The sequence below is a fragment of the Amia ocellicauda genome, chromosome 12 (assembly GCF_036373705.1).
Source record: "Amia ocellicauda isolate fAmiCal2 chromosome 12, fAmiCal2.hap1, whole genome shotgun sequence".
In the NCBI taxonomy this organism is placed as follows: domain Eukaryota; kingdom Metazoa; phylum Chordata; class Actinopteri; order Amiiformes; family Amiidae; genus Amia; species Amia ocellicauda.
The window spans coordinates 36,118,919-36,132,462 of record NC_089861.1 but is presented as its reverse complement, the minus strand read 5'-3'; the positions used below and the strand labels follow the sequence as shown (position 1 = coordinate 36,132,462).

The window sequence follows — 13,544 nt, the reverse complement described above, 5'->3', positions numbered from 1 at the left end:
GTGCAGTGAACGACTCGTTCTTTCCGGTTCAAGTCTATCAAACCAATCCTGATTCGGGCTGCATTGGTTCGAGTCACTGAATCAGTGAACGATAGAACGAAATGAATCGAATTAATCGAGTCACTAAAAATAATCGAACTGCCCATCACTATTATAGGGGATGATTTAATTTAGAATATTATGTAGCAGTAATGCATTTAGTTGTTATACACTGTATGTTAAAGTTTGGTTATATATTGTATGTAGGGGGTTTCGCTAGATTATTAGATTAGATTACTTTCCCACATTGCACTTCCTCTGGCTATTGCTGCCGGGGTCAAAGGGAAGAGAGAGAGAGCCAGGTTGAGAAGAAAGGTGGTTGACTGTAGTGAGAGAAGGGGAGGAATGTACAAATCTACCCTACACCTGATTATAAATAAAGACCCATTGAATTGAGTCACGTCACTTTGGAGTCCCATGCTTACACCATTATATACTGAACTGTACAGAATCGCTGGCTCTGTACAGTAGAGTTGAAAGGGTGAACATAAGACGTGTACTGTGCGAGCTACACCCCATTAAACGGACATACTCAGTGAGGCGTTTAATATTAATAATTGGAGCTATTTCCCCCTTAATGAAAAACAAAGCTTTTACAAGCTGGAATTATGAATAACATTCACATCAGTAATTAATGTGACAACCAAATGAAACAAAAAGTAAGCAACTAAACTGCGAATTGAAAAGCTGCAGCAGTTCTAAGCTATACAAGTTTTAGATTGATGTACACAAACGAGACTTGTAGAATAAAGTGTTTACTCATTTATTATGATACCAGAGCTATTTATATTATAACTAATTAAATTAAAAATGATATACTGAAATCAAATCAGGGTAGTTGATGTTTTGAGATTAATACTGGCTTGTACTTTAACATATTTGACCACAAGAGGGGGGAACTTGACCATGAAAATTGATTTTGTCAAAATTTGCCTTCCTCTGATTTATATTATTAGGAGTCTGAAACCATACATTTCTTGACTGGAATCACCTGGAAGCTTCAATAGTATTATTATAATTTTTCTGCCGTAATTTTCAAAAGCTTATACAAACAATACACTTCATACAGTGATACACAGATGTGTAGAGTGATGCCATATGTAATATGAAAGCCATATGCCACATGGACTGGTGGCCAGATTGGTTTATATGACACATTTTGGACAATTTTCAAACATCATCTTCTGTGAAACCACAGGTACGATTGATGTGGATTTTTGTACACATGCCCTTGGCTAAGTTCTCTGTCAGATTTGTTAAAGGCAATATGATTGATGAAACGAGATGGTTGCCATGAGCCAATCAAATTTCAACAAGTGTCATACTCTGCTGTATTGAAATACATTAGAATGTTTTAGACTCAGTGGTACTGTGTAGACATATACTTGTGCCCCTGCATTGCTGCTTGCAGCTATATTAAAGTTATTGTATTTGATTTCTTCCATTTAGTTTGGCTGAATTTGATTAATGATCCATTTTAACTGTATATCAATGAGTTCATTTTCCTTGCATTGTCAAACATTTGGTAGGAGTTCACGTTCCCTGACCTATGTTAATGAACAGGAATTCTAATGAAGAGAACGTGTATAAAAGCCTTATTAATCACCTTATATTTGTTCATTCTCGTTTAACTTCAGGGGAGAAATAAATATGTATATAAAATTTAAATAAATAAAAAATAAATCACAGCACTCTTTGGGATTTGAACCAACTACACCTGGTTTATTGTGCTGTTCCTTAACCACTATACCATCAGAGATTAGTATAGGACCCTCAAACCTGTTTTAAGTAGCCATAAATAAATAATAGTCTTAAATAGTTGTATATGACTCCACTATTGGAATTAGTAACAAATAAATTTGGGAATAATAAGAAATTATAACAAATGTGTGTGTGTGTGTGCACGTGTGTTTGTGTGTTTATGTATGTATGTTATATGGCTCTATGATAAGTGAATGCACTCATGGTTATATTAGCTCATGTGCAGAACATATGAGGGGGCAAACTGTGTATGAGACTGGTCACCCTGCAGCATCTTAGCCTGTGTCGGGGTTGCTGTTGCCAGGTGTACTGTGCAGCATTACAGTCCAAATTATTATTATTTCTTAGCAGACGCCCTTACCCAGGTCGACTTACAAAACATAACAGCATTATAAAAGTGCAATAGAGTCTAAAATTACAGATCAAAACAGTACCAATTACAAGATCAAAATTACGTAAGTGCATAAGAAAATATACAGTTAATACAAGTCCTACACCCTAGATTTGTGAGCTAATAATTGTAGACAAGATATAGTCATAGTTAATAGTTAATAGGGAAGGGGACATAGGGGCAATCAATATAAACAACAGGAGTACTAGCAATTACCACAGACACTGCATACTACCAACTACATTTCATATGTATGGTCATTCTGTCAAAAAAGTTAGGAACTTGTTCAGGTGGGGCTCACATAGAACCATTGTTGACTGTGCACTGGAATGTCGCTGTCCCCTGAAATAGTGCTGTGCCTGTGAGTGAATGCTATGGTTTTCATCTTATTATTTTGCACGTCGCAAACTTGTTTTTGTGCGGCGCACAGCTACGAACATAGCAGAAATCACACGTGATTTCAGCCACTCACCCCATTTTGTGCCTTGCATATATTAAAGGGTGAAAGCCACAGAATGGATTGCGCCGCGCAAAACAAGGTTTTGAATATGGCAAATAATGCACATTTTTGAGCAATTGCCATGTGCGCTCTAGCAAACCCCTCTGTGCAGTGTACAAACCCTACGAATATCTAGCCCTATATGAATTGCTCATTTTGTAATGCTGTATAAATCCAGCAGAATAATTATCACAAGTGAGATATGAGGTTTTAATTCCTTAAATATTTATTTAATTACAAACTGTATACAAATCAAAAACTGAATTCTGTGAACAGGGTGTTCTTGAGCAACCATTTTGAATTCCATCTGCTCTTACACTGCCACAATTGAAAGGGGGGGCAACTCTGAAATAGAAACAGTTGATCCAGTTCAGTTCAAGTAAAGGGTCAGGTCTTTTATTCTGGTATCAGTTTCCAACCACAGCAGCTCCCAGTTGCAGACTCCTGCAAAACAACAAACAAAATTGGGTTTAGGACTGTGTATTTTGCAGCAATATGAATGTAGTAATATAAAAAATATATACAATTCCTAAATCAACATTATTTTTACAGCTGTTATTACTGGTAAATGTGAAATACACATTTGTTTGGTAACTTTGGAACTCTCAATTTAGCCAGTTGCCAGTAAGTTCCATAGCTGATTTGGTTTGATTTGGTCATTTGTGATGACTTTGGACTCTTTTGCATGCAGTGTGCAGACAGGATATCTCCTCAAACTGACAATATATTTTCACAAAATTTATTTGGACATTTGTTTTCTTGTTTTGCTTTCGTTTTCCCCCCCGATTGTCTGTGTTTTCCCCCCACCTTTACGGAGCCAGTGAGCTCAATAAAGTCGGACACCGCCGAACCCGAGACTCTCTCTCCGTGTATTGTGTCTGGCTTTCACAATTACTTATATTACAAATATGACATTTCTAAATACATTCCTTGTTGTAATATAGAGCGACATAAGTCAAAATATGAACTGATATAATTATAGTAAAGACAGAATAATAACAGTGGTTAACCTCATTATAAATGACTGCGGTCACTGATCTTGTAAATGGAATTCTGGGGTTCGCGCACCGTCTACTGCTGAGGGGAAATGGCGGTTCATGTTCGAAAAAATACTTTGAGAAATATATGTTGTATTTCAAACCTTGTGAATTACAGAGACCAAAAAGTTTGGCTTAGTGCTGTATAAAAATTTAAAGTAGACGGGCAACAAAGGTGTTTTATGTTTAGCAGCACTCGTGTTAAAGTAAACAAAGCTATTTTTTTTCCTAACTTCCTGACTTCAGGTACAAAACACCTGGTAACCTTTCATGTGGTGGAAATGTAACATATCAAATGACAGCTTCATTAGAGGTGCGTGAAACCACCATTTGGGCTTTTAGGGAAATCTCTGTGCCACTGCACCCTGAGAGGTACTGCTCACTGTCACTCAATAGGACAAGATGGCTTTTCACAGTGGTGTGCAGAGAAAAAGCCTTTAGTTTAGACACACAGCTTTATGATTAATGTATGTGATGTGTTTTTTTATCACTAATCTATGTAGTATTTGGATCGGATGTTTCTTAAAAATGTTCTTAATAGTAATTTTAAAACAGTGCATGTAAATGCTTGCAACCTCTTCACGAGCTTCTACACTCCAAATGATCTCTGGAAATGCTATTCGGTATACAGGTACTGCATAAATAAGGTCTGTGGAAAATTATTAAAACACCTGAGGACATACTTTATGATAAAGGTGGAGATTCTTTGTTCTTGTCTAATGGGAGCTAGAAGTCAGTCATTAGGTCAGCTTAATTTGAGTTTGGAAGTCAAACTATATCTGCAAAATAACCATAAATATTCAGTGAAGTGGTAAACATACATAAAGGTAGTACCAACTGAAATATGTTCTAATCAGATATGTTGTACACTATAAGGAAAACTACTTTTATAGCTGATTCAACATTGCTTTGTAAATAGCTTTCTGTAAATTCAAAGCACTAAAGCTACTCAGCCATTTTCAAGTAACTGATTTATAGTATCAATTAAAATATTGGGCAGGGTCATGAGAATGCTAAAGAAATGTTATTAGATTGGTTCAGTAACCCACCAGGGTACCTTACTCTTGTCTAGATCCTCCCAGAATCCCTGAGCTTGCTGACCAGGTCCTCCACAGACTCCACTTTGACTCCGGCTTCTCTCTGTGGGGGTTCATCCACACTGACCACCTCTATTCGTGAGATCAGGTCTACTCCCAGGTCACTTGGCTTCATGTAATCAATCTTCTTTTTCTTTGCTTTCTGAGGAAACAGGGGAATAACACGGTGTAGTAAGTAAGAACATATCCAAATGAGAGGAGTCCATTCAATCCCTCCTGCACAATTGTTTATTGATCCGAAGATCTCAAGCCAACATTTCTAAAAGGATCTTACAGAATCAACTTCAGAAGCGTGGAAGTTAGCTTATTCCAGACATCCACAACATTTACATATAGATTTTTTTTTTTTTGCTATATATAGTACAAGGAGTCACAGCAAAAACAGCAATTAAATGAAATTATGACTGCATTAAGAGTCTACAGTTCTCAGTCCTTTCCATGCAGCCTCTACCTGTTCGATACCTCACTTTGTCCATAACATTCAACTTTGTCACTGGCAGGTAAGAGCTCAAATAAATATTACATTTAATTGGCTATGTATCTTACAACTGTATTCTTATCTGAAAAAGAAAGCATTGTTGAAAAGGGGAGGGGGTTTAGCCTGTTTCCATAGAAACCTCATCAAAACATTTTTCTATCCAAGCTGCCTATAGGCCAGTGTTTGTGTCACTCAAACAGCCCCTTCCTGCTTCCTGTTTGTATATAATGTGACGCACACAATTCTTCCTCTGCCGGGAGACTGGACTCCATAGTAACCTTGCAACCTTTGGGCAATACTTTGTTTGTCAGATAACCGGGGCTGTATATGCAACCTACCATTATTTTCGATTAGTCGAAAGCATTCCGTCACAAGGGAGCAGGGCAGTGGACAGATAAGGAAGCCTGCCCCGAGGCTGAACCTGGTAGGGGGGCCTCCACTTACCAGCTCTGGATAGAGGCCACAGGGGCCCCTCAAGGCTACATCTGGGGTTCCCAGGGGCAAAGATCTCAGTCACGCTATTCTGACAGGTAATTCAGAGAGGGGAGGGCCAACAGCACTTACACCCTCAGCCAATGTTTTTTTTACCAATTAAATATATATACAAAGTGGGGCAACAGGAGGCCAGCTGATGCGCCCCTCCACTCAACACAGGAGCTCAACTTTGCTCAACTAGCAAAGCTAGGAGTGGGGCCACAAGCTCTACTGTGTACCAAGGAACTATACACACAGTGGGCTAGACAGGGCCTTACCTTCAAAGTGTTTTTTTGAAGCTCCATCTGAGGCTGAACCTACCAAGATACGCTGATATAGGAGGGAAGACAGGTAGATAGTACAAGGCCACGAGCCTGTGCTTCACAGGACCACTGGAGCTCAACTGACACCAAAACCGGGTTCCCAATAGAGGGGGGCCAGTCCTGTAACATCCACCTTATAGAACTGAATAAAGGTGTGCGGCGAGGCCCAGCTCACAACCACACAAATGTCTGCCAAGTGGCACCTTGAAAAAGCCGATGGTGGCCATAGCAATGGTGTCCATGTAGCACCTGAGGGCCCTCACAGAGTATAACAGGTACAGTCAAATTTCCATCCTCCTCTTTGGAGGAGGAGTCATCAACATTACAGGCCTGTTCACGTGGAAGGGAGATATTACCTTCAGGAGGAATGTAGAGTTAGGCCTGAGCATAACCCTGGAACCATCCCCTGCAAAATGTAGACAAGAGGAGTATACAGTCAAAGCATATGTAATTGCTAGGAGAAACGCGTTCTTCAGCGACACAAGCTTGAGGTCAGCTGATTGCAGTGGTTCAAATGGGGCCTTGGAAAGTGCGTCCAGCACTATATCGGCAGGGCAAGGGCGTGAGGAGGCCGAAGCCTGCGCGTTCCTTTCTGAAACTGCGAGGCCAAGAAGTGGGACCCCACCAGCTCTCCATTAATCCAGATATAACATGCAGAGATAGCCACTCTTACGTCTTGAGCGTGGATGGGGACATGCCCTTGTCCAACAGCTCCTGCAGGCATTGCAAATTGAAAACAATGGGGCAAGTGACTGGGTCCTGGCTTTTGTCCTGGCACCAGGTCTGGAACATCTGCCAGCGGTAGGAATGCTTCATCCTTGTAGAGGAAGCCAACTGAATAGTAGCTACTACCACCTATGACAGACCCAGAACTGGGCGCTACCAGCAGGACTGTCACCCATTCTCTCTTGATCATCTCCAGGACCACCAGAAGTGGGAACGGCGGGAACACATAGAAAAGACAGTGCGGCTACGTGCGGGCCACATCGATACCTAGGCCCGCCCAGCGTGGTGGTGTTGTTCCGGCTGCTCAGACAGACTGAGAACCATAGTGGCAATGGGTGGACTGTCTTGTTGTGAAGAGGTATACCACTGCCCTCCTGAAGCAGTTCCACACTTGCTGGACCAATAGCGGGTGGAGGCACCATTCTGAAGCTGGGGGACCTAGGCTGCAGCAAAAGTAGGAACAGCCTGGACGACTGGAGACCACCTTGCCTGTTGATATAGGCAGCCACCACCACGTGGTCTGTCCTGAGTAAAACATGACTGTCCCAAAGGAATAGCAGGAAGTGCCTGAAGTTCAACGCACGAAACCACAGCTGCAAGGGCCTCATTCTGAGGAAACCGAGCAGGAGGGTTTGTGATGCTGCCATGAGAAGACCCCTCTGATAGAGGGAGACTGGAAGAGGGAGAGACATACACGTATGGAAGCAACTCTCTCTCCAGCAAGGTGATCATGGCAATCGAGTCCAGGCGCAGCCCGAGGAACTGCAGCTGTTGAGTTGCGCTAGTTAGAACTCATCCGGAATACTGTGTACAGTTCTGGGCTCCACACTTCAAGAAAGATATTGCTGCTCTAGAGGCAGTTCAGAGGAGAGCAACCAGACTTATTCCAGGTCTGAAGGGAATGTCCTACTGAGAGACTGAGGGAACTGAACCTTTTCACCCTGGAATAGGAGACTACGTGGGGACTTGATCCAATTCTTCAAAATCATGAAAGGCATCGACCACATCAAACCAGAGGAGCTTTTCCAGATCAGCAGGGACACATGGACCCGGGGACACAAGCCCCGGTGCGTAAGCCGCATGCTGTGGAGAGGAAAACCCTGCAACAAGGGAAGAAAACAACCACAGGACCTAGTCGATATACATTTGTCTGATATATTCTATTATTATATATCTATATATTCGTGAACAAAGCAGCTGAGGACGCATCAGTGCTGAGTCACGTATGCAAGTAAAATTTATTTTAAATACACAGTGTAATATAGGATATATACATCTTGTGACTCGATCGAGAGCAATGTATAGAAATATATGCTACCATAAACTTAACCGCAATTTCTACTTTTAGTGGAGAAAGACAAGAAAACAGAGCTTTGCTTACGACTCTGTAGGCTTCCAAGGCAAAACGACAGAGGAAATTCCTGTGTGCGCATCACATTATATACAAACAGGAAGGGGCTGTTTGAGTGATATACACAGGGGCCTATAAGCTGCTTGGATATATATATATATATATATATATATTTAAAAAAAAATAAAAAATAAAATTACAAGGTTCTTATGGAAACAGACAAAACCCCACCCCCTTTGGGGGATGCATTTTTTATCATTAAAGGCTATTTTTGTTTTGTTTCAGCATTTAGTATTGCTATGATAAGACGTTTATGTTTACATGGAGTGCGACAAGCAGACTTTAATACTGCACAGAACATGTGGAAAGTCTGAGCATGCACTGGCTAAATGGTCATATTCTGCACAGAATGTAACCAAACGTATTTCATATAAACCTGTCGTATATAAACCATGTAAATTGCTGGCAATGTATTCACTCAAGAACCTCAACTAGATTTTATTTATAATTCAAACATTTTACATTAGCCTTATGCAAGGAACAACAAATCTAATTTAGCTCAGAGTTTAATACCATGATATGTTAATGACAGATGTTCTTTTCCATTATGAAAACAGCCTTTTACATTTGAATTGTGACTATTATAACAGATCTACCTTAATAATCTAAATTTGGAAACAGGTCTTGCCTCTTACTCACCATGATATTTGGCAGAGTGGCATACCGGGGTGTGTTAAGGCGGAGGTCAGCTGTCACAACTGCTGGCATCTTAATTTGTATGGTCTCTAGGCCGCCATCAATCTCTCGGACTACCTTAATCTTGTCCCCCTCAATAACCACCTCTGAGGCAAACGTTCCCTAAAAAAACACAAACCAGAGACTTTGTATTTGTAATACATGCAAGTAACAAAAATGTCCACTATAATTATATTACGGAAGGAATAGAACTAGATTTCGCCCTGGATAAGGGCGTCTGCCAAGAAATAAAAATAATAATAATAATAATACATGAACTAAAGCGTGAGAAAGACCTAGGAGTCTATGTGGACTCATCACTTTCTCCATCCAAACAATATGGGGAAGCAATAAACAAAGGCAAACAGAATGTTAGGGTATATTGTCAAAACTGTAGAGTAACAACAAGGGAAGTAATGTTAAGACTGTACAATGCACTAGTTAGACCTCATCTGGAATACTGTGTGCAGTTCTGGGCACCACACTTCAAGAAGGATATTGCTGCTCTAGAGGCAGTTCAGAGGAGAGCAACCAAACTTATTCCAGGTCTGAAGGGAAAGTCCTACTCGGAGAGACTGAGGGAACTGAACCTTTTCACCCTGGAACAGAGGAGACTTTGTGGGGACTTGATTCAAGTCTTCAAAATCATGAAGGGCATCGACCACATCAAACCAGAGGAGCTTTCCCAGGGACACAAATGGAAATTGGGCTTCAAGGCATTCAAAACAGAAAACAGGAGACACTTCTTCACACAGAGAGTTGTCACAATCTGGAACAAACTCCCCAGCAATGTGGTTGAAACTGAAAATCTGGGAACATTTCAAAATAGACTGGATAGGATCCTTGGATCACTTAGTTAATAATGGACACCAAACGAGCACGATGGGTCGAATGGGCTCCTCTCTTTGGAAACGTTCTTATGTTCATATGTTCTTAATTGGTCAAAGTCTATGTTTAAATTCTGCAAGAGCTGAAGTACCCTGATGTAGAGAAGCAGCATCAAATCTGATACCTTCATTATTTGAAACATGATCTGAAGAGATTAACACTGTCAGGATTAGATTACATTCTTGTTTTTGTAATTGTTCCCCATGGCTTGTACTGGGTCTCTAATGGGATAACTTCATATTAACAACTTTAATTTGGGAAATGGCAATATGCAATATTTTCTTATTTATTTATACTATACTGTTAAGTATAGTATAAGTGATTATCATCTACAGGTGGTACAGAGACCAGTAAATGTACAGTGGTGCAAAACTGTTCAATAGGAACAACTTGCGTGAGGGTGACATTTTTAAGGGTGGTAAGTAACTTATAACATAAAAGCAAGTTCAGTTCAATATTCACTGATGTGGTGAGCTCACTTTCTTATCCTATATATCTGAGCTGTGATGAAGCTCTCTACGATCTCTATTCTCCCCCCAATTTATGAACTGTAAATAAAATAATATGTCCTACCTGGGCCCAATCAAGCATGGCTGCTGTCATCTGTCCAGTCTGATTGTTGTCATCATCAATGGCCTAATGTAAGAAAATAAGGAACATTCAACCAAGGAAGACTAAGGTTCAGATGGAAGAATAGTTGAGAATTTGGAATGTGGTCTCACTAATTGTCTTTAATATGCCAACCATTACAATAAAGATCTGCATTTACAAATAACTCAATAATTGAGATTTGCAAATTTACAAAGTTTATAGCACTCTGAACTGCCTCTCATGATTTCCTCAAGCTATGATGTCTCTATAGAAAAATGTGATTGTTCACATTGTAGTCCGAATACAAAAACAGTTCACCAGTGTAGTCAGTTCTAGTATAATGTAGAACTAAATCAATAAAGGCACACTGAATCTCCTGAAAAATTCTGATAAATATATATTTTGCTGAAAGGATGATGCCTGGAATTATTTTAGATATCCCCAAAATATATATATAAATGTACTCTGAATATGTTTATATTCAATTCAAACTACTCATTTCACTTGGCTCATTATGTTGCTTTGATTCTATTCTAGCAGTGGTGATTACCTGCTTGCCCAGCACCACAAGTGAAGCATCTTCTTTCTTAGCCAGAGCTGCCAGGATCTTGGAAACCTGCAAGGGGCCCAGGTTCTCATAATCTTTCCCAGAAACATCCACATGGATTCCTCTGTCAGCTCCCATTGCCAGAGCTGTGCGGATAGTTTCCTAGAATGGAGATCACAAAGTTAAATCTCATGAGGCACATTTCTTTTACACTACAACACACTCACCAAGATAACAATTAATGTACATGATGAGTTTAGCCTAGTACACTATTCAAGTCCAACAGAAGGCTCCTTTATCATGTACATACAGCTCTACAGAAATTTGTTTTGATTCCTGAGACCTAAAATGTACAGGTTTTATCATTATATTTGTTTAATCCTTTATTTTACTAGAAAAGTTATTTTGAGATTACCAACAAGCAGGGATGGGCAAAGACACATCAAAATGTATTTCAAAATAAGATACCAAATACCTTAATTTTAAGTGTATCAAAATAAACTACAAAATACAGCAGCCACACCATGTATCAAAATAAACTACTCTATTTTTTAAAAATAGCAACAGCTTTTCTCTGCCTAAGGAGTCATGCGATAAATCTGACATATGCAACCAGTTAACAGATCAAATATTCACATATCCCTGTGATCACCCAGATGAAGGTTAGTTTTAAAGTAACCAACAGTTTAATGTTTAACTATAAATTACTAATAATTGTATCCTAATTTAGTTACTTGGTGCTTGGTAATGAAGGGCCTACTTTGCATCAGCAACACTGACTCAATGACAAACAAGTCATTCATAAGAAGACAACTGATGGTATCTTTATTCATAGAAACTAGTTTCTAAGTTAATCTAAGTTTCAAATTAATCATTTGATTGTTAATCATAAATATAATAATAAATTATGTGTCAGGCAGTCATTCATGCAATATTATGCAAAATCATGACCCTACTAAACAGCTACTTCAATTAGTGTACAATAATTTAGCAATCAATTATTTATTTATCAATCATTGGACACCTATTTGGGAGTTGAAAACAAACATTTTAGCACTTTGTCAACAATTATTAAATGATCAATATGTTTTGATTTTAAATGTAGCCAGAAACATAATCAGAAAGTAAAAACAGAACTTGTCAAGGAGTATTAACTCCAACCACTGAATTTATTGAGAGCCTCAGAATATAGGTATAGACACATGCACATTAATAGTGTAGTAAGAACATTTACTCCAATAGAGAATACTACAACAGAGAATACTACAGACCAGGTATTCCTAAACAGTTCAAAAACAGTCAAACTTATGTGTGAGTGTGGGTGAGAGAGTAAGCGTGTGATTACATAAGAACATAAGAAAGTTTACAAACGAGAGGAGGCCATTCGACCCATTGTGCTCGTTTGGTGTCCATTAATATCTTAGTGATCGAAGGATCCTATCCAGTCTATTTTTAAATGTTCCCAAACTTTCAGCTTCTACCACATCGCTGGGTAGTTTATTCCAGATTGTGACTACTCTCTGTGTAAAGAAGTGTCTCCTGTTCTCCGTTTTGAATGCCTTAAAGCCCAATTTCCATTTGTGTCCCCGGGTGCGTGTGTCCCTGCTGATCTGGAAAAGCTCCTCTGGTTTGATGTGGTCGATGATGTAGCATTATGTTGGGTGTATTTTGATAAGAGCATTTTAGCTCTGTGCTGAAGCACTGATCTTAGGAAGACCTCTCCCCCCCAAAGTTATCAGATTTCCTTAAAGCGTGGGACTGGTTTACATCAAAGTGACAGTTTGGGAGGATGGCACCGAGAATAGGCCAAATAGTTTGGAATCCTGCTCTGAGATGTCTGGGGAGGGGGCCTGTAGGTAATAAAAACTCTTTGAAATGGACGAGAGCCGAAATCCCGACACAGATCTACGAACCCGGGCCAACCGGCATTTCCAAAAGATGGCATGGATTGACATCAGTCATAAATCAAACCCCCCTCCAATAGGACACTGGGGCTGAAACCGAAATCCAATCTCAAAAACTCAAGAACCAAATCACCTATTGATCTGACAGGCGTATAAAGAACAGCGCACGGTCTCTCTCTCTCTCTCTCACCTGAACCAGTAACTCGCTGCCACAGCTCAACCTGTAGCTCTGTTGCCCGAACCGGAACCAGAAACCAACCAAGTCTTTGCCGGCAACAGAAGAGTTAAACTGGGTTTGAGCCGTACGAAGAATTCTTTTAAAGGACTTTATTAAATAAGGAACTTTACAAACTGCGCATGCCCGTCTGTACACACCTGATCAGTGGAGTTTTACAGCTGGACAATCGACTAAGTCGACTGAATACGAAAGTGTCAGTCATTTAAATAGCTATTGAGTCTTAAGAAACTCGACCCTTGGAACCAAACAGGGCCCTGCTTTCCTCAAAGAATTTGTCTTCAAATAAGTACGGTGAGAGACCCTGCTTGCAAAGAAGATTTTTTGCACAACCTTGGAGCCTTCAAACCAGTGGAAAATCTGTTTGGAAAAAACTGCTTCGCGAACCCCGACTTCCGGGTGCATTGACTGAGTGGAAGTTCTTGGACAAAGCCGAACTGGACTGCTTTTGTTCCAAACCACATGGAC

General features: G+C 39.9%; 1 protein-coding gene across 3 annotated transcripts in view; it reads right to left on the bottom strand.

The window, feature by feature from the left end:
* Positions 1-2,893: 2,893 nt before the first annotated feature.
* etfb (electron transfer flavoprotein subunit beta) overlaps positions 2,894-13,544 on the bottom strand; it is a 31,994-nt gene continuing 21,343 nt past the window's right edge. Inside the window, exons 3-7 of one of the 3 annotated variants that reach the window (XM_066719466.1) lie at positions 10,941-11,099; positions 10,373-10,435; positions 8,876-9,034; positions 4,777-4,966; positions 2,894-3,134 (exon numbers count right to left, since the gene is read on the bottom strand). In XM_066719466.1, the coding sequence (XP_066575563.1) occupies positions 4,796-4,966; positions 8,876-9,034; positions 10,373-10,435; positions 10,941-11,099 (552 nt within the window). In that variant the 3' untranslated portion in view covers positions 2,894-3,134; positions 4,777-4,795. The remainder of the gene's footprint in view (positions 3,135-4,776; positions 4,967-8,875; positions 9,035-10,372; positions 10,436-10,940; positions 11,100-13,544) is intronic. The other 2 variants (XM_066719468.1, XM_066719467.1) reach the window with 2 other exon arrangements.